The sequence below is a fragment of the Staurois parvus genome, unplaced genomic scaffold (assembly GCF_062004578.1).
Source record: "Staurois parvus isolate SC_StPar_1 unplaced genomic scaffold, SC_StPar_1.0 ptg000440l, whole genome shotgun sequence".
NCBI classification, from domain to species: domain Eukaryota; kingdom Metazoa; phylum Chordata; class Amphibia; order Anura; family Ranidae; genus Staurois; species Staurois parvus.
This window is the reverse complement of record NW_028318236.1, coordinates 2925698-2950103: the sequence shown is the minus strand read 5'-3', so window position 1 is coordinate 2950103 and position 24406 is coordinate 2925698. Positions and strand designations below refer to the sequence as shown.

General features: G+C 41.9%; 1 protein-coding gene across 1 annotated transcript in view; it reads right to left on the bottom strand.

The window, feature by feature from the left end:
- Positions 1-10095: 10095 nt before the first annotated feature.
- Positions 10096-24406, bottom strand: part of MAML2 (mastermind like transcriptional coactivator 2) — a 274107-nt gene continuing 259796 nt past the window's right edge. The window contains exons 4-6 of the mRNA XM_089687924.1: positions 16136-16297; positions 14740-14851; positions 10096-11388 (exon numbers count right to left, since the gene is read on the bottom strand). Of these exons, the coding sequence (XP_089544050.1) occupies positions 10484-11388; positions 14740-14851; positions 16136-16297 (1179 nt within the window). The 3' untranslated portion in view covers positions 10096-10483. The remainder of the gene's footprint in view (positions 11389-14739; positions 14852-16135; positions 16298-24406) is intronic.

Below are 24406 nucleotides of genomic sequence, written 5' to 3'. Positions count from 1 at the left end.
AACATTTAAAAATAAAATTTTTGTAAAGCCTCACCTTCTACTTTAATAGGTACACAAGAAGCAATAAAACTAACCACAAATTTTAAATTATGACATTTTAGCGCAGATCTGTTAGTTCTCACTGTCCCTGTAGGAAGCACAAAAAATAATAAGTTGGTCTCATAACTATATTTGAAGAGGTCAACAGGTTTACCCCACCTGCAACCTCCCTTCCTCTCTTTACCTCCTCCACTATGGTTCCCAACCTCCGCGCCTCTCTTTACCTCCTCCACTATGGTTCGCAAACTCCCCGCCTCTCTTTACTTCCTCCACTATGGTTCGCAAACTCCCCGCCTCTCTTTACCTCCTCCACTATGGTTCGCAAACTCCCCGCCTCTCTTTACTTCCTCCACTATGGTTTGCAAACTCCCCGCCTCTCTTTACTTCCTCCACTATGGTTTGCAAACTCCCCGCCTCTCTTTACTTCCTCCACTATGGTTTGCAAACTCCCCGCCTCTCTTTACTTCCTCCACTATGGTTTGCAAACTCCCCGCCTCTCTTTACCTCCTCCAGCATAGTTCCCAACCTCCCCGCCTCTCTTTACCTCCTCCACCATGGTTCCCAACCTTCCTGCCTCTCTTTACCTCCTCCACCATGGTTCCCAACCTCCCTGCCTCTCTTTACCTCCTCCACCATGGTTCCCAACCTCCCTGCCTCTCTTTACCTCCTCCACCATGGTTCCCAACCTCCCCGCCTCTCTTTACATACTCCACCATGGTTCCCAACCTCCCTGCCTCTCTTTACCTCCTGGTGTGCTGCTAAAGATGCTGTCTCAAGCTTCCATTTCACGGGTTCTACATCAAGTTGAATAGGTATCCCATTCTTTGGTAGCACAGCAGGATGTAAGCAGTAGCAGGATGGTTGCAGGTCGTGGTACAGATTCCTGCTTGTGCAGCTGGTACAGCTAAAGAATCTGCACTGAAACTGCAGTTTAAAGTAAAACTAAAGGCAAAACATTTTGTTTTTAGTTTTGGACAGAGTGGAGATGCATTAGAACGCCCCCCAGGCTTTTGTTGCTGTCTGTGCCCCCGTTAGGGAGATTCGCCCTATTTGTCCTGTTTACCATCACCATTGAAAGTGAAAGTAGAAGAAATTCTCAAAGTTTGGGTTGTCCCCAGAAAAGTATTAAGAGGGGAAATCTTCCAACGGGAACACTAGTTCTGGTGACTTGGGGGTCCCCAAGATATTCCCTTAGGCCCCTTTCACAAGGGGCGGACTCGTCAGCGAATCCACTTCCTCAGTGGGGGATCTCTCCATTGAACCCCACTGAGCAAGTGGATGACACTTCCGTGTGCACTCCGCTGCTGCAGAGCGGACAAAGACACAGCTCGCTGTCCTCTATAGGCGGTCGGTTGGAAACAGACCGCCTTTCCATTTCCATCCGTCTGCCAACCCATCCCATCCGACGGATGAAAGGGAAATGGATCCCCATCCGTCTCTTTTTGGTGGATCGGATTGGATGTTGCTGGGTGTAAACGGACACATGTCCTTTTTTTACCCGCCGCTCCATAGAGGAGAATAGAGGTTCCGATCGGGTTCACCGGGCAGGAGGACCCGTACGGAACGTCTGTGTGAAAGGGTCCTTAATTTACAGGGATTTCCTCTCACTTCCTGTTTGACTATGGGACAGGAAGTGAAGGAAAATCTCAGCAATGGGACACAGATCACGATAAAATCTAATGGGTTATAAACCTCCCTTATTCTATCCAAAATGAAAAAAAAAACGTTTTGCCTATAATTCTATTTGACATTTCCTCTGGTCCCCACCCCATGTTAGGCCCCTTTAACACAGCCGTTCAGTCTAGATCGTTCAGTCTAGATCCTTGTTTTTTCAGACAGATACAGACTGAACCACAGTGCATGCCTATGAATGGGCAGATGTAAATGGATGATTATCAGTTTATATCTGTCTACATCCATGTCAGTTCAGGTCCATTTTTTTAAAACAGAACAGTCAACGTCCAGATCTATTCAAACATAATCAGGGGCGGACTGACAACTCATGGGGCCCCAAGGCAATAGGGGATCATGGGGCCCCTGTGTCCTTGCCCAAACTCAAAAAAGCCTATGAAAAAGGCACCAGGGGCTTCTCATGGGGCCCCCTACTGACACCGAGCCCTCGGGCAGTGCCCGAGTTTCCAAATGGTCAGTCCATCCCTGAACGTAGCGGATGTAGACTTATGGAAACTGCATAGAACTGAACTAATACAAAGCGATGAAGTGTAAACTGAACTGAAGACGTGCAAACTGATGTAAAATGAATCAATTTTTTCTTCGTAAAAACGTGACTGAAAGGATGACGTCCGAGTGAAAGAGGCCTTAACTACAAGAAGATGGCCTAGACCAGGGGTTTGCAAACTTTCTAAACAAAGGGACAGTTTACTGTCCTTCAAACTTTAGGAGGCCCAGACTGTGGCTAGTGGGAGTAGAAGACTTCATGGTGTCTGTGGGAATAATCAGTGTCCCCTCTTTAGTATTAGGGGAAGGAATAGTGCCCCACAGTTGGTGTCAGTGGAAGGTGAATTGTCCCATCACTGGTGTCAGTGGGAGAAATAGTGCCTCGTTGTTGTGTCAGTGGCAGGAATAGTGCCCCACAGTTGGTGCCAGTGGAAGGTGAAGTGTCCCATCACTGGTGTCAGTGGGAGAAACAGTTCCTCGTTGTTGTGTCAGTGGCAGGAATTATGTCCCACTGTTGCCGACAGTGAGGGGAGTAATGGCCCAAGGGCCAGATAAAACCAAGTAAAGGGCTGCATCTGGCCCTCGGGCCACAGTTTGGAGACCACTGGCCTAGACAGAAGCAAGCAAAGTAACATACATGTAAGGGAAACAATGCTAATCTTATTTAATTGTAATGAGGATAATTGATAATATTGGCATTTCAAACAGTATCTTTAGTAAAGTTTAAAAAATATGAAGATAAATATTTGTATTACCAAGATTAACGCACACACTAATACACACTGTATTTATAGCTCACAGTGCCAACAGAACAATCTTACAATGATTCAATCCCTTCTTCTGCAATCATAGTAAAAACATATATAAATATATGTACATATATTACAGCCACTATCAAGCTTATTCAGTAAGGCAATTGAAAGAGAAAAATTACGTACAAAGTGCAATAATTCAAAATGACAGTAGATTAGAGATTAAAGTGGCCCTGCTGGGGGGAAAAAATGTCAGCCAAAATCTAAAAAAAAAAAAAAAAGAAGAGGGCAGGGTGGACTTGATTTAAATCAAGTTGATTTAAATCATGATATAAATCACTAGTGAAAAGGCTCGATTTAAATCAAATCATAATTTTTAAAGAGCAACTGTCATCTCTGTCCCGCAGCGACTCCTCCTCTGACCCGCTGTTGACTCACCGACAGTCCCATTCACTTTAATGATGCGGCAGTGACACAACAAGGTGAGGGACGTGGCGGCAGCAGGTGAGTGGATGCCCGCTAACAGGTGCTACCTTGATGGATCTAAAATGACAGGTGCTCTTTAAATGTAAGGAATCCAACTCATTCTTGCTGGTAGTTATAATCTTTAATATCTGCAAATAAAATGAAGGTTTCCTTTTTAGAACAATAAGCTGTCAGGTCAGTAAAACAGCGATATCAGAGCCGATTTTAGCTTAATAGGTTAATCACACAGAGCTGGAGAACGACTCAAATTTGTTTATTTCATGTTTTTCTCATGGTTACTGTGAAATCGTGTGAATGCATCAATGCAGTGCATGTTATCTCAGCTTACAGAGCTTGGATTCATTGAATGAGTTTACCAAAAATGTAAATATTGCAGAATATACAGCCTCATGCTACGTAACTAAGCTCCATGTCATGCTGAATAAACTCAATTATTAATGTATCTTAAATAGAAAAATATCTTTAGATATATTTTTACTCCAAAAGCATTTTATTAAAATGAATTTGATAAAAATAAAAAAAATCCAATTTAAATAAAAAAAAATCCTGATTTGGGGGGAAATTAAAGAGCAGTGCAAGCAAAAGCTTGCCCCACTCTTCTAAACATAGAAAATTGAGCTGATGCTGCTCCTAATTAACAAAACAGGTGCAAACCCCTTTGTTAGTTGGAAGCAATCGGTTCTCTGAAATCAAAGGATGAGGACCGCACTCCTTTCAGTGTTTGACCCTGGTAATAGATGGGTGCTGGTAGTGACTGTAGCAGATGCATAAATCACAGTAGAACAATGAGTGGTCACCAGCACTCCAGACTGCTGATAATGTCTTGCTGCTTTAGTTCTCTGTTCTGCCAAGCCTGTGATAGGCAAAACAGAGAAAGGAGAGCTAAACTGCATGCTCTGATCCCTCTGCCATCCCTACTGGTGCCTGTTCATGGAATCTTCCCTCTTTCATAGCTACACTGCCCTTAAAGTGGTTGTCAGTGACTGGCCTCAGGTGAAACCTATCTATCTGCAGTCTTGATTTCTCGACATCTGTTTAGAGTCCAGAATTTATAAAGCTTGTCTGTGAGTTCAGAAAAAAGGGGGTGGAGAGCTGAAATTACACACTGCAGAGCTTAGTGAGGGGAATTCTTGCAGCTGAATGGAGAGAAGAGACCCCCCTCCCCCACACCGCTCACAGGAAATGTCAATCTGCTAGAGGTCCCTCCTCTGTCACCATTTTTCTTTTGGTGTCAGGAAAACTTGTCAGAAGTGATTTATGCTGATAGTAAAGGAACAGGGCAGAAGACAGAAATGACACTTAGTGCTCTGGATTGAGACAAGTACACACTGTAGAGAGATATGCTTTGTTCATATTTCATGTCTGAGGTCTACAACGACTTTAATGATCTTTACAGTGTTTGGGATGCCTGCAGCTACAACTGACCTTGGTTTCTCCTGCTAACTCATACTTCCTGTAATGACACAGGGGTTAGCGGGAAACCCATAGAGCACAGCAGAAGGACGCAAGCATTCAACACACCCAGACGTATGTCAGGTTTGAGGATTATTCAGGTGGCAAACTACAGCAGAGGAAGGAGTCCATGGATGGCCATCAAACCAGGTGAACTCTCTTCCTTTACAGGAGACTTTTTGGCTGAAAAACTTCCCCATCAACGGAGTCACTTTAAGTGATGGTATCCAATTTGTGGCTATTGTTTTTGTTTACTGCAATTTGTACATCATTATTATTTTTTGCACTTGTCCTAAAAGAAAGGTATACCAAAAAGAATACGCATGCTGCTACTGCTGACCTCTCCATCTGAAAATGCCAGTTGTCTGCCGGTCATGATAATTCTACAGCTTCAATCATTTCTCAGTTGCTGACCAGGAATTAGTGGAAGAAGTCCTACTTCAGCTGCCGCAAGCTGGATCCATGAAACAAAGACAGCCAGGCAACTGTTTCCAGATATAAGTCAGCGATGGCAGTCTACACCTTTTGCTGAATAAGCCCCACGTGCCCTTCTTTATTGCTACCACTAGATGTCAGTGTCTATCAATACGATTTGGCGATGATCCCAGCGACTTCTTAGTTTGGGGATGTGGTTTTGGGTATTGTTTGTTGGGTACAGCATTTTGGATTACAAAGCAAGGTCACGTCGGTCTGCTGGTAAACTCAGCTGACACAGAAAAGGCAAAATGCATTCGGCTAACATTGCAAAAGTAAGCTTGTCAAGGGAAGGCAGGAGGTGATTATTAAATGTGCAATGTGTGGCTTTTACAGCTTGGACACTAACTGTGTATTCATTCCCACTCTGAATAGGAAGGATCTGGTTCCAAAAGATTAGTTAAACAGATCCTTTCCCCACTGAACTTTTTTATTCATCAGTTTGCTGCAAGTTAAGAACTTTTACAGTATATATCAGGGGTGTCCAACCTACGGCCCAGGGGCCACATGCGGCTAGAGAAGGCTATGAATGTGACCCAACACAAAATCAACACAAAATTTACTTAAAAATGTTGATTTTTGGGGGGAATTTTTCATAAAAATGCGTAGAAAGAAAAATTTGTCATTGGACATTTTTAAGTTTTATCTTCCCAAAGAAAAGTCTCCCACTATTCACAATCACGCCATATTGTCATCAGTTTTGGGCAGCACCTATATTTGTGAGCAACTATTTTCAAGGATGAAGCAAAGAGCAAAATTAGAACCAAAATATCTAATGAGCACCTTGAGAACTCATTGAGAATTGCTACTACATCCATCAAATATCGCACCAGTTTTATGTTGCCCCCTTTTACTTTTATAATAAAAACAATTACAAAAAATTAAGTTTTATTACTCAAATAGGTACATTATCTATATCAGTGACCGTTAACTTGGGATCTGCCCAACTTTTTGAGCACATCTGCTTTCCTTATTGTTATTATATTTTATGTGCGGCCCAAGACAATTCCTCTTCATCCAATGTGGCCCAGGAAAGTCAAAAGGTTGGACACCCCTGGTATATGTGATAGTAGACTGCCACCTTTTCGAAATGGCTGACCTTGAGATTTGATCTCACAGTCAACCTACAAAGTATTCATACATGCTACTTATGATAAGCACATTACATACAACTTGCATCAAAATCAACCTATCAAAAACATGGTTAATACAGCTCATAGGGTTGTATTTATACAGAAGAAAATGAGTATCAATTTACCTTTTGAAAGTGTATGGACACTGTGTGAATGGGGAAAAAATAAATGTTATCAGGCTATTTCCTGTGCCAATCGAATGTTTGTAATTTAAAATGGAGAATTTCACTAGATAGTGTTAAGTATCACAAGAATTCCTATATACTTAATGCCATCAAATGCAGTATTTTCCCTATCATTCACTTAAGCTCCAGAAGATTTTACCCTCGTCACGGCCAGGCCATTTTTTGCTACAAGGCACTGTGCTACTTTAACTGGCAATTGTGCGGTTATGCAACATTGAATTAGAGTTTTCTTTTGGTGGTATCTGATCACCACTCGGTTTTTATTTTTCATTATATAAACGAAAAAAAAAAGACAAAGTTTTTGAAGGAAAACACCCCAATCTTTTTTACTTTCTGCTATAAAACATATCCAATAAAAAAAAAAATGTCTTCATAAGTTTAGGCCAAAATGTATTCTGCTACATATCTTTGGTACATATGGATTGGTTTGTATGAATGTTATAGCATCCACAAACGATGGTATATATACTGGAATTTGTATTAATTTATACTAGTAATGGCGATGATCAGCAGCTCATAGTGGGACTGTGATAGTGTGGCAGGCAATCTGGCACTAACTGACATTGAGTGGGAACTGACTAAGTGACACTGACATCTCCAGAGACACTAATACAGTGACCAGTGATAATACTATACACTGTCAGTGTACTAATGACACTGGTTGCGAAGGGGTTAACATCTGGGGCAATCAAAGGGTTAATTGTGTGCCTAACAAGTGTAATGGGTGCTGCATTAATAAGAGATGTAACTATTTATCTTCCTGTTTTGTGCTGTGTACAAAGCCCTGTGTTGTTAGTAAACATGCAACTGTTTTGTCATTCGCTAAGCCAGGTCTCAGCCATAAATCATCGGCCAGGACCTGCTGATAGATTTGTGCTGTGCCGAATGACAACACAGATGGGGCAGGGGGCACGCGCGGAAATGCTGGATCACGTACATGTACATGAACCAGTGCAGAGGGGCCGCTCTGCTGTAGTGTATATATACAAGGGGGGAGGGTCCACGAGTCGTTAAATCAATGAATTAAATAAAACATGTGAATTGATTGATATATATATATATGTATGTATATATACAGTATAATATATTTTTCTTTTTATAAATACACCCTATATTATATTAGCACTTTCCCTCCACCCTATAGCAGAAATACTGCTACAAGGCGGCATGAGTGCACAAAATCACGTATATATATGTGACTTTGCAGTTCCAGGTAGGGGCGCGCACGACCTGCATGCGCCCTACCCGCACCTCCATTCGCAGCCTCGGCTGTCAATCACCAGGTCCCAGCCAGTGATTACTCGCCAGCACCCTGTGATCGCCGAGTATTACCAATGGGGGAGAGAACTGTATGTAAACAATACAGGTCTCTCCCCTGTCAGCTCCTGCACACTGCTTTGTGTGGCTCTGCATAGCACAGCCATACAAAGCAGCATGCTTACAGTGGAAAGCACACAACACAGCCTCATGGTAAAACAAACACAGCACACAGTTAACCCTTTGATCGCCCCAGATGTTAACCCATTCCTGCACAGTGCCATTAGTACAGTGTCAGTGCTTTTTATAAGCACTGATCACTGTACTGGTGTCACTGGGGATGTCAGTGACACCAAGTCAGTTCCCCCTAGTGTCAGAATGTCCGCCGCAGTTCCGCAGTCCCACTATAAGTCGCTGATCGCCGCCATTATTAGTAAAAAAACCCCCAAAATTCCAGTATATATACCGCCATTTGTAAATGCTATAACTTTCACGCAAACCAATTAATTTACACGTATTGGGATTTGTTTTGGCAAAGACATGTAGTAGAATACACTTTGCCCTAAATTTATGACGAAATTAGATTTTTTAAAATTTTTTATTGGACACGTTTTATAGAAAAATGTCAAAAATATTGTTTTTTTTTTTCAAAATTGTCGGTCTGTTTTTGTTTATAATGCAAAAAATAAAAACCACACAGGTGATCCAAATACCACCAAAAGAAATCTCTATTTGTGGGAAAAAAGTGGAAGTAAATTTAATGTGGGTGCAGCGTTGCGTAATTGTCAGTTAAAGTAACGCAGCGCTGTAACGCAAAAAATGGTCTGGTTAGAAAGGGGAGTAAATCCTCTGGAGAGCAAGTGGATAAAGATGTCAAAACACTTGATAGGATCGGATATGAACTTAAATGCACATATAGACTTTGGAGAAAAGTCATGTTTAGCCCTGCCCCTCCTGCCTTCTTATTGATCCCATAAGGTCACCAGATACTTCAGTGAGCAATAGAGAGGCTCAGGGGGTGGCAGAGGGCAACTTTACTTCTATAGGAAAAGATGTGCATAATAATTCAGCTTTATAAATCTCTGAATCTACTAATTGTTCAGACATGCTAAGAGTAGCCTGCGTATCCAATCTGCTCATCATAACCTCATTTTCAAGTGACCAGCACTGTGCCAGGTTTACTTCAAGGTAAGGTAATACAAATCTGGATTAAACAAAGTGGTAATCCTTTCTGTACAGCATTAGAAGTTCAAATAATTTTGCTATTTGGCTGGAGTTCCTTTCAAGGTCAGCTAAAATATAAGTAAAGGCAATTAAAAAAAAAATGTGGATAGAATTGTGAGGGGTTAGAATCACTGCCAGGTTTTTATTGCAGTCTGTGTCCTTGTAAGGGAAGTTCACTCTAATTGTCCTGATCACCGATATCACATGGAATGCATAGTAAATCCAATTTGTTGAGTTCTCACCAGAACAGACAGAGAGGGGAAAACTTTTAATAAAGACATTAGAAAGATAGATATCCTCTGACTTCCTGCTTAGTCAACAGGAAGTTAAGGGAAATCTCCCTAGTAGATGGCAAAATAACATTGGTTTTAACCTTCCCTTACTCTATCCAAAATGGAAAAAGAAAAAGAATTTGGCTGTAGACATACCTTAAATATGCATTCTAGGCTGGCATAGGTGGGTGTAATCACCGGCTTCTTTACCGTGAATGTATAGCCAAAATATTTCTTAGTTTTGCATAGAGTGGGGAAGGGTTTAAACCACTTTTAGGTTATTTTTGCTGTGTGGGTCTGTTACTTCCTACCCCAGGGACACAGCAAGGAATGAGAGGAAATCAAGGACTAAGGAAGGGGAACCCCCTGTTAGCTCGCACTGGAACACGTGCCCTAAATGGAAGACTTCCTCTTGCCTTTTGTTCTGGTGATAACTGTAACATTTTATTTCCCATCACTTTCCATATTGAAGACAGTGGTCACCAGGAGCAATAAAGAGGGTAAATCTACCTACTGCATACACAGACAGCAAAAAAACAGGGCAGGGGTTCTAACCATTTTCTACTGGAGATACATCTAAACCACCAAACAGAAGGTGTCTCTACATTTATTCCTACAAAATCATAACAAAGGAGGCAGTCACTCTCTCCCAGCTGGAGTACCCAGTGATTTATTAAACCTCTATTATAGAAAATGAAAATTCAGATAGGGAAATTTCTCTGAAATAATCAGTAGTGGGTGGAATTGCCCTTTAATAATTTTATATTACCATAAAAAATAACAATACTGTGGGCATTTAATACACAGCAACTAAGTATGCCTGCTTAATAGTGCTATTGGGATAAAGCAACACCGTTGACCTAACGTAAAAGATTTAGAGGAAAAGGAAAGCAATTACAACCTATAGAAGCCCATTAGACACCTGCCTTATTTTCTAACATCCAGGGGAGATAGTTGTAAGGGGATTGGCAGTTATGGGTCTCACTTCCCTTCTCTACATTATGCATGAGGTTCAATATGTTGAAAATTTTTTATGTATGACCTTTGAAAATCTCATCTAAGTTGATGTCTTTCATCCAGTCATCATTGATATGACCCGTTTTCAATAAGGCATCAATAAAGTCTGAGTCATTGCTGGGCGATGAGCCTAGTCCACCATTCTGTGAAATAAAATCAAAGGAACCCAAGTCGTTATTTGAGTCACTCCTTGGAAAAGCTCTAGGTATCTGATCGGTGGGATTAAATGTGCTGGTTGATGCTGTGGCAGTTCCACCAACCTGGCTTATGTTGGTCAGGATTTGAGATCTCTGAGGGCTTTGTCCATGATTAAAACTTCTCAGAGGTTCCAAAGATTGTCCACTGTTTGCAGATGTCAACTGATTTATTTGCAGACCTTGATTGACCTGGCTGGGCATTGAGAGACTGCGCTGAGGAAAATGTTGATGAGACATCACGCCCTGAAGTGCCTGGTTAGAAAACTGATTGGGGAAGCTCCCCATGTCCTGCCTTTTTATTTCTGGACACATCCACTTCTGTGCGGCTGTTGTGTTATTGATGATGTTTGGTGGTCTTAGTGCCACTGAATTATTTCCATGATTTGGACCAGGTCTGAATGGTGGAGGGTTGACTCCTGCTGGATTAACAAAAGAAGTTACATTGTTTCCTGATGTAACTGTTGACTGTCGTGGCAAGACATTGCAATTTGGGCTTGTTCCCATATGATTTGGACTGGTTTGCTGCTGTACTTGATTTATGTTACTGTACATGTTCTGCTGTGGGCATGAGACATTCCCATACAAGCTTGGACTTCCATGTACAGAAGTTATTCTAGAACCTTGACTTGTTGAAGAAAGGGTGGGATTTTGAGGTGTTATATGTCCTGATGTTGCATTGGTCACTGGTGGATCAGAGGTGGCACCTACAGTTTGTAATCCACCTGCCAAAAAGAATGTGCATACATGAAAGAAACCTAATGTCACAATGCATAATATCTTTAAATGTTAGCAATATTCCTTTTTCTTAAACCTTTTTGCCCACCCTCTGCATAATAATGTCCGTATGTGGAGGTTACGTTTATAAACGTCGCCCACTTTTAAAGCCACCAGTTAACAACTGCAACTGGTGTCTTTCAATCTAAGCTGTCATCATTGTAGAGAGTACTTCTATGATTAAGTCCTGTGGAAGGGTGAAATGTGCCAGCGGGGCTGGACTGCGAGGAAACAGGCTGAAGCCATTTCTCCACTCTTGTACTGGACAGCCTATAGTGGGCAGCATCCAACCTTCTATACTAGATGTACTAGATGTGCATGCAGAGCCGGGACGTGTTTTCTTTGGATCCTGGCACCTGACAACAGGAGGGGGGTCCCTGGATGATTTTAAGCTGGTGCTTGGAGTGGCACTCTACAAGCATTCATTCAGGGTCACAGAGAGTTTTCAGGCTTGCACATTTCTCTTTTGCTGGAGAACTAAACAACTCTGCCTTAAGTTATGGAGATGAGAAGGAGTGGTTGTTAGCCTAGGGTGACTACCATGCTACTTCATAGATACGATAGAGCATTGTCATCCTAGGACAGGGTGTGTGACTGGCAGGATTACCAACTAAAAAGCCTGAAAAAAATAAAATGAATCCAGCCACCTCCCCTAAGAAGTGGTAGGGCACAATATAGTATATATGTGTTCTTGGGTTTAGATACAATTAAGTTCACAACTCTTATTGTATACCTGTGCTATCTGCCTCTTTAAATGATGGATGAATTTCAACATTTGTAATACTGCATAGTTAACTGGCCAGCCAAAACCAGGGCTTGAGTTATAGGTACCAGTCACCCCTCTTAAAAGCTACAACTCTTCCAAGTATCTGAAATGGCCGATCTTTGGGCCATGAGGGATCTTTAACCTGAAACACCTGCTCCGTTGTGTTAAAGACCTGTGATATCTATATAGCTTGGGACAGCGCCATAACATATGAAAATAATCACCAAAATCTGATTTTCAGCTGGTAGACAGGTTCTGAAAAAGGCTTCTATAATGAAGTTCATTCGGAATATAATAACTCACTATATCACATACAGGTGAGTAAGCCGTTATGCAACATTAGGGTGACTTAAAGATTCTACTGCAATATATCTTCCCATTGATATCTTTTTTATAGACCCTGTTTCTACTTCCTATTTTGCTTTAATGCTCAACTATATGGGGTAGGAAATGGTAAATGGTTTTCAAACATACTTTAGGTTCTGGACCATATTAATGGGTCTATGCTGTGTTAGATAGGGCATTGCTTTTTTTCCTCTTTACAGGTAAACATGAATACAAGGCAAACACTTCATTCTCATCACAAGCCCATCACAAATGGAACTCAAACTCAATGTACACTAGCCTTGCAGTTACTTGCAGTCACTTAGAGGGTAATTTACAAAGTGGACCTTCACTCATGTTTAATCCATATAATAATCCTAGCCTTCCCCCTCCCTTTTACATATTTAGAAGGTTTTGGGGTTTTTTTAAGGGAGGGTAGTAGGGTACCCACTTCCTCATTCATCCCCAAGGCAAGGATGATATTCCACTGGGTGCTCCCACACCCACAGCCCCTGGGATCATGTTATACATCACAGGAGGCTACAGTACTTGTAGCTGATGACTTACTTTTGTATAACCCGGGAGAAGTTCCTCTTTAAGGAATACTGTATGATTAAGCAGAGTTTTGTAATATTAGCATGGATACTGGTAGCAACAGGAAGCAACCCTGAGAAGCATTAGCTTTACAACACCCCTAAAGCACACTATACAGCGGGGAATGTATTTTAAATGATAAAGACAGAATATCAACCAAAAATCAACCAAAAATCCAGAAAAAACACATGATAAAAATATTATAAATTGAGTTGCAGTTCAGTGAGTATTTGGTCCCCAAGTAAAACATGACTTAGTACTTGGTGGAGAATCCCTTGTTGGCAAGCACAGAGGTAAGACATTTCTTGTAGTAGGTTACCAGGTTTGCACACATCTCAGGAGGGATTTTGGTCCACTCTTCTTTAAAGAACTTCTTTATATCCTTAAGGTTTCTTGGCTGTCACTTGGCAACTCAAAGTTCCGTTCATACATTTTCTATAGGATTAAGGTCTGGAGACTGGCTAGGCCACTCCATGACCTTAATGTGCATCTTCTTGAGACACTCCTTTGTTGCCTTGGTGGTATGTTTTGGGTTATTGTTATGTTGGAAGACCCATCCATGACCCATCTTTAGTGTTCTGGCTGAGAGAAGAAGGTTCTCATCCAAGATTTTACATTACATGGCCATTGGCCCCTCAATGCAGCAAAGTCAGCCTGTACCTTTAACAGAGAAACAGCCAAAGCATAATGTTTCCACCTCCATGTTTGACTGTAGAGAGGGTGTTCTTAGAGTGATAGTCAGCATTTTTCTTCCTCCAAACATGGCGAGTCGAGTTAATGCCAATGAGCTCAATTTTGGTCTCATTTGACCACAGCACTTTCTCCCAATCCTTCTCTGAATCATTTAGATATTCATTGGCAAACATCATATGGGCCTGTATATCTGTCTTCTTGAGGAGGGGGACCTTGTGGGTGCTGCAGGATTTCAATCCATGGTTTGTTTGGTGGCTACGGTCCTAACTGCCTTGAGATCATTCACAAGCTCCTCTCACGTAGTTCTGGGCTGATCCCTCACTTTTCTTATGATCACCACTACCCCATGAGGCTAAATCTTGCATGGAGCTCCAGACCAAGGGCAATTGATGGTTATTTTGTATTTCTTCCATTTGCACATGATCGCTCCAACAGTTGTCTCCTTCTCACCAAGTTTCTTGCTGATGGTCTTGTAGTCCATTCCAGCCATGTGCAGGTCTACCATCTTGTCCCTAAGTCCTTTAACTGCTCTTTGGTCATTTGCCCATGATAGTGAGGTTTGAATGGAAAAAAGATTCTGTGGTCAGGTGTCTTTTATACACATAATGAGTTTCCGTTAGGAGCATCTTCTTAAACTGACAGGACTAATCTGTGTAGCACATGAGCACGTAGCCAGTCTGTGGAAGCCAGAATTATTGTTAGTTGATAGGGAATAAAATACTTATTTATTTTACTCACTGGACTGCAACTCCGTTTACAACACTTGTATCATGTGTTTTTATCAAGATTTTTGGTTAATATTCTATCTCTATCATTTAAAATACACCTATGATAAAAATTAAAGACCCTTCCTTTCTTTGTAAGTGGGCGAACTTAAAAAATCTGCAGGGGATCAAATAACTGATTTCCCCACTGTACTTACCAGGGAACTGGCTTGCCTGCTGCATTCCCACAGTGTTTCTTCTCTGATCCTTGTAGTCTGGTGGTGGTCTTGTCAAATGTCTGTTCAGCTGATCCTGGTTGTTACATTTTTCCTATAATAAAATACACAATAATCAGTTATATTTGGCCATTGAATTATAAGTTATTGAAAAGTTATTCCTTATGTATCCAGTTGTCTTGTGTTGTACTACGTGCTGAGGTAAGTGACTGTGCAGGGCCTGGTGCCCAAAGCAGCATTACAGGCCACCCCCATGGAGTGGGGTCTGGGTATGGCCTCCAAAAATATACTGAGGATTGTTCTAGCCTGGGTGCACTGCTTCTATTGTATTAGAACACAGTGAAGAATTGATGGAAGAACACAAAGTTAAAATAATAATCTAGTTAAAGTATAACTAAAGGCAAAACTTTTTGTTTTGTTTTGGATATAGTGCTGAGGGATTAGAACGCTTGTTAGTTTTTATGGCTGTCTGTGACCCAGTTAGGGAGACTCACCTTCTCTGTTTACTATTACTATTGAATGTGAAAGTAAAAGAAAATCACAAATTTTGTGTTTTCCCCAGAAAAGTAATAAAGGGGAAACCTTCCAATGGGGACACTAGTTTTGGTGACCTAGGGGTCCCCAAGGAATTATCTTAATTTGAAGGGATTTCCTCCCACTTCCTGTTTGGCTATTGGACAGGAAGTGAAGGGAAATCTCCACAATGGGACACAGATGGCAAAAATAACCCTCCCATGCTCTATCCAAGATGATACAAAAAGTTTTGCCTATAGTTCTACTTTAAGCTAAGAGAGATTTCTCCATACAGGAAAAGAGGTTCATCACCTTAGGTTACTAGTAAAAAATTGAGGACTCACTGAGTGGGGCAGGGTTATGGGGGTACTCAGGTGTGTCCTCAAATGTTTTGCCAGTATCCGATTACTTGAAGGTATCAGCCTAAAACCCAGGGTCTATCAATATCAAGCCTGTATTCTGTACAATTGATATACACAGTAACCAGTTATAATTTTTAACCAGTTACAAAGGCTGTAATGTCAATCCAGAAAGCAGTTGGTATGAATAACTGTGGCTGGGTGATGACTGACAAGCTACAGGCTTGTGAATCAGCAGTGTCAATGGTAAAATCCATGCCCCCTGCAATGTCTTCTCATCGCACTGTAGTGCAGGAAGTAGGCACCACCTACATTAGGATGAAGCTTACAATTTTCCTTTAGCCCTCCTGCAAAGTCATGGGGTTATAACAGCACTTATATGAGGCGTCTTAGATGACAGGAAAACAGGGGGGAGGCTGGCTCAAAAATTCTTACAGATTACTTTTTTTTGGGATATGGAGGGCACAGCTATGAATTTTGGAAGGCAAAAAAGAAAAGGACATTACCGTTCTAGCAATCATCTGCTGTTGCATCATTTGTCTCTGTAGAATATTGGTCTTGTCCACCATTTGCTGATTTAACAAGGGCTGCTGGTTGTTGTAACCATTGGGACTTGTACAGGAAGCTGTGCTGGATCCAGGACTCTGGTTGGTGCTAGTGTGCTGCTCCTGTTAAAAAAAATACTGCAGACTTAGCAAAAGTTTCAGCTTTATATTACACATCAGAAATTAGAGATGGAATAGGCAGAATGGGGGCCCTTAACAAATTAGCAGCGTTGGCCTCCCTTTGAATGACATGCACAATGATTTATATAAATACAGAGAAGCACTGTCTGTGTCTCCAGTCACCAACTGCCTACAAGTGCACCTTCCATTGTGAAAAGACAGAAAAATGCACAGCTTTGACTAACTGCTCTATCCTGGTTTACTGCAGGAGCTTGAAGGTTTTTGCTGGATATTTCCTGGGTCCTAGGCCTCTGCCTTGGTTGCCATATGGACGACCCAGCTCTGCCATATATGCCTACTATGGGTTTGGGGACAGTAAAAGCTCTGCAGCCTGTAGCACAGTATTACCAGTGACATAAACACTAAAAGAGAGCATTGTAGAAAATATAGCATCATAGCCATGAAAGTTTAGTAGATCATACCTCCTGATGGAAAAATGTATAACTTGCGTTTCCAGAAAAGTATTAAAAAGAGGTTGCGATTGGTGGACACATACCTTTTTCAAACGCAACTGGTTAAGAGGCTATCTCTGAAGTCAATGTTTACATGAGACAGTTATATCATGTAACACAACAGTACTCAACAGGGTTTTAACATGGAGGAATCCTTGAAATAATTTTCCAGTCCAAGGAAACTTCTGTTAATAATTATATCTACAGCTACAGCTTATATCTACATAGTGTGATGGTCATTGAGGAGAATGCTACTTACACTTGAAGTCATTGGAACAATTTCCCTTACAGATAGCTAAAAAGATCACTATTGTCAGCGGTTACTTACCTAAGAGGCAGAAGTTGCTCAGTTGCACTCAGTGAGTATTGAAGACAACTCCCTAACCTGACAGGCTGGCGTCCATCATAAGAATCTTTAAGACCAGAAGGATTTTCCTGTGTCCAGAGCTGGATTTGTAATCCGCCAAGGCAAGCCTAGTTTTGGGGGTCAGACAAAAGCTGTAGTCCAGAGACTGAGTCTGCTTGTCCCCTGCTGCCAGAGTTGCAACAGTCTGAAGTTATATTGTGTGTATAGAACAGCCTAACAGGAGGCAATCATCAAGAGCTCATTCAAAAGTGGAGGATTCGTTGGCTCTTGGACTTTTGAGTTTGAGCCTAAATTCAAGCCTATTAGCGGAGATTCAAGAGTTTGTTCTGTGGAAGGAAAACACTGCAAAGCGTAATATCCAGGAATGGGCCCAGATACTCCAAGTGGTGAGTTGGTTCCAGCACAGATTTCTAGAGATTTAGAATCTATCACAACCTTTGTAAGATCTGCATGTTCCATCGAACACTGGCTCACACAGCTGACGCAGATTGTTCCCTCAGAACAAGGTTGACCATATATCCCACAATGGAAATGCCCTGGGATCAAAGCAGAGCGAGAAATGGAGCTAGCATCTTGGGTGAAGACCCAAGTTGTAGTTGACAGGACAAAAAGAAGAGCCACAAACTCATAATGTGTGCCCACAGCAAAATGCAAGTAGTATTGATGTGCTGGGAAGTTGGGAATGTGTAATTATGCATCCCTGATATCTTCAAAAGGCCAAGAAATCTCTCGCGCGGAGTCAAACAATGACTGAGTATATTCCATACGGAACTTTTGAACCCAAGGAAATCTATTGAGCATCTATAGATCTGTGGATCCCTCTTGTGCTTTGGGGATGATGGACAGGTTGTTTGCTTTTTTTCAGCAAAATGCAACTATTAAAACTTTTAAAAAGTGAAAGTTCCAGGGGACATGTGGGGTCTGGAATTCCAGCCATGTTCCTTGGAAAAGCAAGGCTTAGCCGTACAACCTAGCTGTGCTGTCCTTGGCAGCTCCGACTATGGCACATACATTCAGAGGATTAGATGAGTTTTATGCTTAATACTGTCAAGCTGTGGTTATGGCAGGGATGTTTGGAAATTATTATAAGTAAGCTTATCTGTCCACCGGCCAAGAATCACTGAATGGAAGGTCAGGAAGATATTCTGCTTTACATTGATGTTAAATTAGAGAAAACTATATTAACTCTGCATGATGTGAATATAAAGGACAAAAGGGTCTGAAATGTAATGGCCTCCTGTACGAAGGTAAAGCAGCGTGCTTTGGTCACAGTCCCCCTGGAGGCGTACAGTCTACAGGTTACCACATGCTTAATATCTTCTAATACATGCAGTTATTTAGATGTTAAAGTGGAGCGAAACCCTTAGGCAACAGTTTGTGTATTTGAAATAACTGCAATGCGTTTTTTTTCCATTAAACACTGTTTTCATCTTTTTTCTGTCCTAGTGCTGCTGATTTCCTGCACCCTTTTTTCACCACTATCTGTCTACATGTACTCACATTGCAGCATGCTGTACACATTTTTGCTCTGGACTGACTTTCTGATAATGGCAATGACGGAAAACACCTGCACTAGGCTGGGCTGATTATAATATGCTGATAATTTTCACAACTGTGAATATTAAAGGATAAGTTCACCTTTTAGACACAAATAATAAATGCACTTTTTTTGCAGGTAACAAAATGTGCATTTATTATTTAATTGTCTACAGGAGCCTGGAAAACATTGCACCAGCGATCAGTGGATCGCTGATGCCATGCAGGTCTCCTGCAGACCTGTCAGAATATCTGCTTGCTGTACGGGATGTACGAGCAAGCAGATAGATATTCTGGCAGGAAGCTTCAATGAACTACCACGGTATCCCACAGTGTCGTGGTAGTTCATTGAAAACAACAACCTGACAGCTTCTAAGGCTGTCGGGACTTGCAGTTCATGGACGTCCGTGAATGAAAGATGGGGCCACATGGGCGGAGCCGCACACAGCCGTGCTGTTTTCAAATTTGCCAGATAGTACGAGGAGACTTCTCCCCATACTGTCAGGAGGGGGGGGGGGGCGGTGGTTGGTGGCTGCGGCTATGGGAACATGTTACATGTTCCACCCTAAAAATGGGTGGAACATGTAACATGTTCCCAAAGGTGAACTTATCCTTTAACTTCAATTATCCAATCATGAGAAAACCAAATTCCTGTTTACGCATTTCATCTGCCCGTGATAGGAACATTTACACAATTTACTGTGCGAAGATTCTGAATTAATAAATAAGCCCAAGTGTGTGTCTCCACAGGGCCTGTAGTCACCATCATGGGCCCATGTGACAGGGTGACAATGCAGGGACACAACTGAGAGAAACCATTACCCCAGAAATTACCTAAACAGGAATCGTTATGACAGGAACACCAGATATTATTTTAATGAAAACTGCAGGTTTAAAACAATTAAAAACAACACAACTGAAGACACCACTGTGAGGGTCAGGGAATGCCAATTTTTGTCAAACCCAATATAGTTCTGCATTTAGATTAAACCCTATAATAAAAGCAGCTAGCACAGGTGAAAGATACACAACCTCAAATATAATAGAAAAAGTGCAGCGCTAAAAAATTAAATAATCAGAAATAATGAAACTCCACCAAAGAAAGTCCATGCTCAAATAAATGTCCACAATTATAACTGTGTTTCCAACTATCAAAGGAGAGAAGAAAGGACCCACTTTTCCAATAAGGCCAAAGAGAGAGAGTGACACTCCAAGAGTCTAGTGGCTAGACTCTTAGCGGAAAAGCCAAGCACGCTTTAGGTGTCAATTCCAAACAAGTCCACGGCAGATGACGATACTCCAATCCTGCAGTTCTACTTTGAACACCATACTGACTAGAAACTCACAGATCCACCATCTTACTACACCCAGAAATAACTAAGAAGACTTCGTTTTAGACTTAGAATTTTTGGAAGTTTTCTAAAGCCAACCAGAGTTGGTTCGAATCTCGGACGGTTCAGCAGGGACCATCCGAGATTCGAACCACGAATGGGCAAGCTGAATATACCCAAATTGATTGATTGGGTACAACCAACCTCTTGGATTTTACATGCGGTTATTGCTAGTGGCTATTATAGCCACTAGCAGTAATCACTGTGTTCTCCCAGCAACGTGGCCCACCACTTCATGGTTGAGTTACTGTTGTTCCCAGCTGCTTCCTCTTTGTTACAATACCACTAACAGTTGACGTGGAATATTTAGCAGCAAGGAAATTTCACAGATGGACTGTTTGCACAGCTGGCAACCTATCACGGTACCACACTTGAATTTACTGAGCTCCAGAAAGAGAGCGACCCATTCTTTCACAAATGTTTGTAGAAGCTGTCTGAATGCCTAGGTGATTGATTTTATACACCTGTGGCCATGGAGATGATTGGAACACCTGAATGCAATCATTTGAAGGGGTGTCCCAATACTTTTGGCAATATAGTGTATATTCATTTAAAATATTGGATACTATATGCAAACAAAACTGGCAGATCTTTTTCCCACTAACCCCCATAGTGACCAAGTCCCACCAGGATTAGGCAAACAAACTTCCCAACCAGCAATGGAAAATAGATGGACATCTAAGGTTGCGAAAGGCACTTTACTACTTAAAAGTGGTAGTAAAGTCACCCTGTATATTTTTATCTACAGGTAAGCTTATAATAAAGCTTACCTGTAGGTAAAATGAATATCTCCTAAACGTACACATTATGCTGTCCCACCTGGATACAGCTAAAGGCTACTGAGTTACTGGAAATCACCTACGCCGCCCCCAGAGGAAATGTGGCTTCTGAGAATAAACAAGATAAGCTTGATAAAAGAAATCAGTATTTTAAAAAGATTTGATTTTACTTAATTTTACACAATCTGGTTTTATTTCAAAAACTCTGAGTCTTATAAGATCTTACTCATATGTCCAAGATTCTATCACTTCAAAGAATTCATCACTTACAATGTAAAAATTCAAATAGATCGCTACTGTAAACTAGGGGCGGACTGCCAACTCATGGGGCCCCCGGGCAATAGGGGATCATGGGGCCCCTGTGTCATTGCCTAAACTCAAAAAAGCCTATGATAAAGGTACCAAGGACATCTCTTGGGGTCCCCTACTGACCTCAGGCCCTCGGGCAGTGCCCTAGTTTCCGAACGGTCAGTCCACTCCTGCTGTAAACTCTCTTTGTACTAAAAAATTAATACAAAAGACAGTTACCCCACCACCCCACCCCTCTCCTTCCTCATATTTCCATGTCTACGTGTTCTACGTCTGGAAGCCAATTGCCCCATTTCCTATGACTGTAAACTAGCCATTGTATAATTGTTATTCAATACAAACTAAGCATTTATCCCTGAAAATAATGTATTGTGTAATTTGACTGTCAATGGCTTGTGTGTCATATGTGTTATATGCCAGTTCTTGGAGGACCAAATAAAACTGTTAAAGAAAAAAAATGAAAACTATTGGAATTACATTAACATGTTAAATTATATATTACATTACATTTCAGTGACTGGATTTGGATCTACTGTCCCATACAAATCTTTCAGTTTTGGTAGGTGCTGGAGAGGTAAACCACATGACAGTTACCTATGCCTCATGGGATCTCCAGTGGTGGGATCTCTGCATTAAGTTTCTGGATCTACACACTTGATGTGTCCCCTCTTCCTGATGGTTTTTTAATCAATTTCCTCTCCAGATTGCAACTGGAGGTACAAGAGCCCAAAAAGGTGGGCTGGAAGACCCAACATCTCTCAGGTGGAGTCGGGAGCTACTGCAGGAAGATCTCTCTGTTGAAGTATCCAAGACATAAAGAGCCAGGGACAGACTCAGCCAACCAGCTTCCTCCTACAACTGAAATATTACTTTTAGGTGTACTAACCCTTTAAAGATGTCGTCTACACTTCCATATACACAGTGAAGTGACTAGCCTCAGGTGATACACAGAGATGAAACAAATCCTCCTACATACAACCCCTGGTAAAACGTATGGAATCACCACTCTTGGAAAATGTTCATTCAATTCTTCGATTGTGTAGAAAAAAAAGCTAATCACATGCCTCAAAACTATTTTCATTTATTATTTCAACCTTCTGGCTTTAAGAAACACTTAAAAAAAGAAGAAAACTGTAGTTAGTTGCAACTGTATTTGAAGATCAAGCAGAGGAAAAAAATATGGAATCACTCAATTCTGAGGAAAAAATTATGAAATCATGAAAAAAACCCACTACAGTACACCAGTAGCACTTTGTTGCACCACCTCTGGTGTCAGGGATCCTGCCGCCGTGCAGCTGTGCGATGGCGACTGATCCCCTCAGACTGTGGCGGTGCGAGTGTGCATGCTGGGGAGCGTGCGGGTACGCGCATGTGCAGTATCGTACACGTCACCGCAAGGTGGGCTATTTAAACCTGCAATACAATGTAATCAATGCCGTTTGGTCTATAATGTCCTGCACTCCATAACCTGATTCTGTTGCCTGTATCTGATATGACCCTGACTAAGGAAGAACTCCGCCTGCACCGACCCCGGCTATCCCTGACTATCCACTTGCTTGCTCCCTTGTACTTGATTTGCTCGTTTGATCCTGACCCGGCTTGCCTGACTCTGCTGCACCTACTTACCTGTATCTGCACCTGGCTTGTATCCTGATTGCTGCCATACTTACCTGTTGCTGCACCCACGGGCCTGCATCCTGGTCACTGCCATACGTACCTGCCGCTGCACCCATGGTCCTGCACCTGGCCTGCATCCTGGTCACCGCCATACTTACCTGCTGCTGCACCCACGGTCCTGCACCTGGCCTGCATCCTGGTCACCGCCATACCTACCTGCTGCCGCATCCACGCTCCTGTGTCCAGTCCCAGTCTGCATTCTGATTGCCGCCATAGCTGCCTGCTGCTGCACCTACATTCCTGCATCCGCACTGGGTCTACATCTGGATCTCCTGGGTCTTCACCTACCTGCCGCCAGCTCCAGACCTACCCGGCACTCGTGCCACTCCTGGCTCTGTGCCCTCTGTTCCCACTATCAGGGGCTCTGAGCGGGAGTAGTAAGAGGACACCTCCTCTCCACTTCAGGCTCCCCAACCAGGTTGTGACATCTGGCTTTTATAACAGCTTGTATTCTCTGAGGCATGGATTTAACGATCGACAAACAGGATTGTTCATCAATCTGCCTCCAACGTTCCCTTGCAGTTGCCAGATTAGGTTTGCAGGTTGGAGTGGAGCCTTGTCATTGACTATTTTCTTTCATTTCCACCATAGATTTTCAATTGGATTAAGGTCCAGACTATTTGCAGGCCATGCCATTGACATTATGGGGTTTATTTACTAAAGCAGGAGAGTGCGTAATCAGGCTTTTTCCAGGTTTTTTTGCCAAAGCCTAATTGAGCAAACTGACGTTAGAAGCTGGTTGGTTTCTGTGCAGAAGTGAGCCTGATTGTGCACTCACCAGTTTTAGTAAAATAAACCTCTATATGTCTTTCTTGAAGGAAAGTTTCCATGGTTGTTGCCCTATGGCAAAATGTATCATCATCCTGAAAAAATTATGTCATCATCACCAAACATCCTTTCAACTGATGGAATAAGGAAAGTGTCCAAAATCTCAACATAAACGTGTGCATTTATGGAAGATTGAATGACTGTCATCTCCCCCGTACCTTTACCTGACATGCAACCCCATATCATCAATGATTGTGGAAATTTGCAGGTTTTCTTCAGGCAGTCATCTTTATACATTTCACTGGAACAGCACCAAACAAAAGTTCCAGCATCATCACCCTGCCCAATGCAGATTCGTGATTCATCGCTGAATATCACTTTCATCCAGGCATCCACAGTCCATGATTGCTTTTCTTTAGCCCACTGTAACCTTGTTTCTTTTCTGTGTAGGTGTTAATGATGGTTTTCGGGTGGCTTTTCTGTATGTACAGTAAATCCCATTTCATTTAGGCGATGTCTTACAGTTTCTGCCCATTTGTTCCTCATTTGTTTTGTTGTGCATTTCTGTTTTCAAGGCATAAGGCTTTAAGTTTTCTATCTTGACACATTGATGTATTCCTTGGTCTACCAGTACACTTCCCTTTTACAACCTTCCCATTTGATTTGTACTTGGTCCAGATTTTAGACACAGCTGACTGGGAACAACCAACATCTTTTACAACATTCCGTGATGATTTACCTTCTTGAAGAAGTTTTAGAATCCTCTCCTTGGC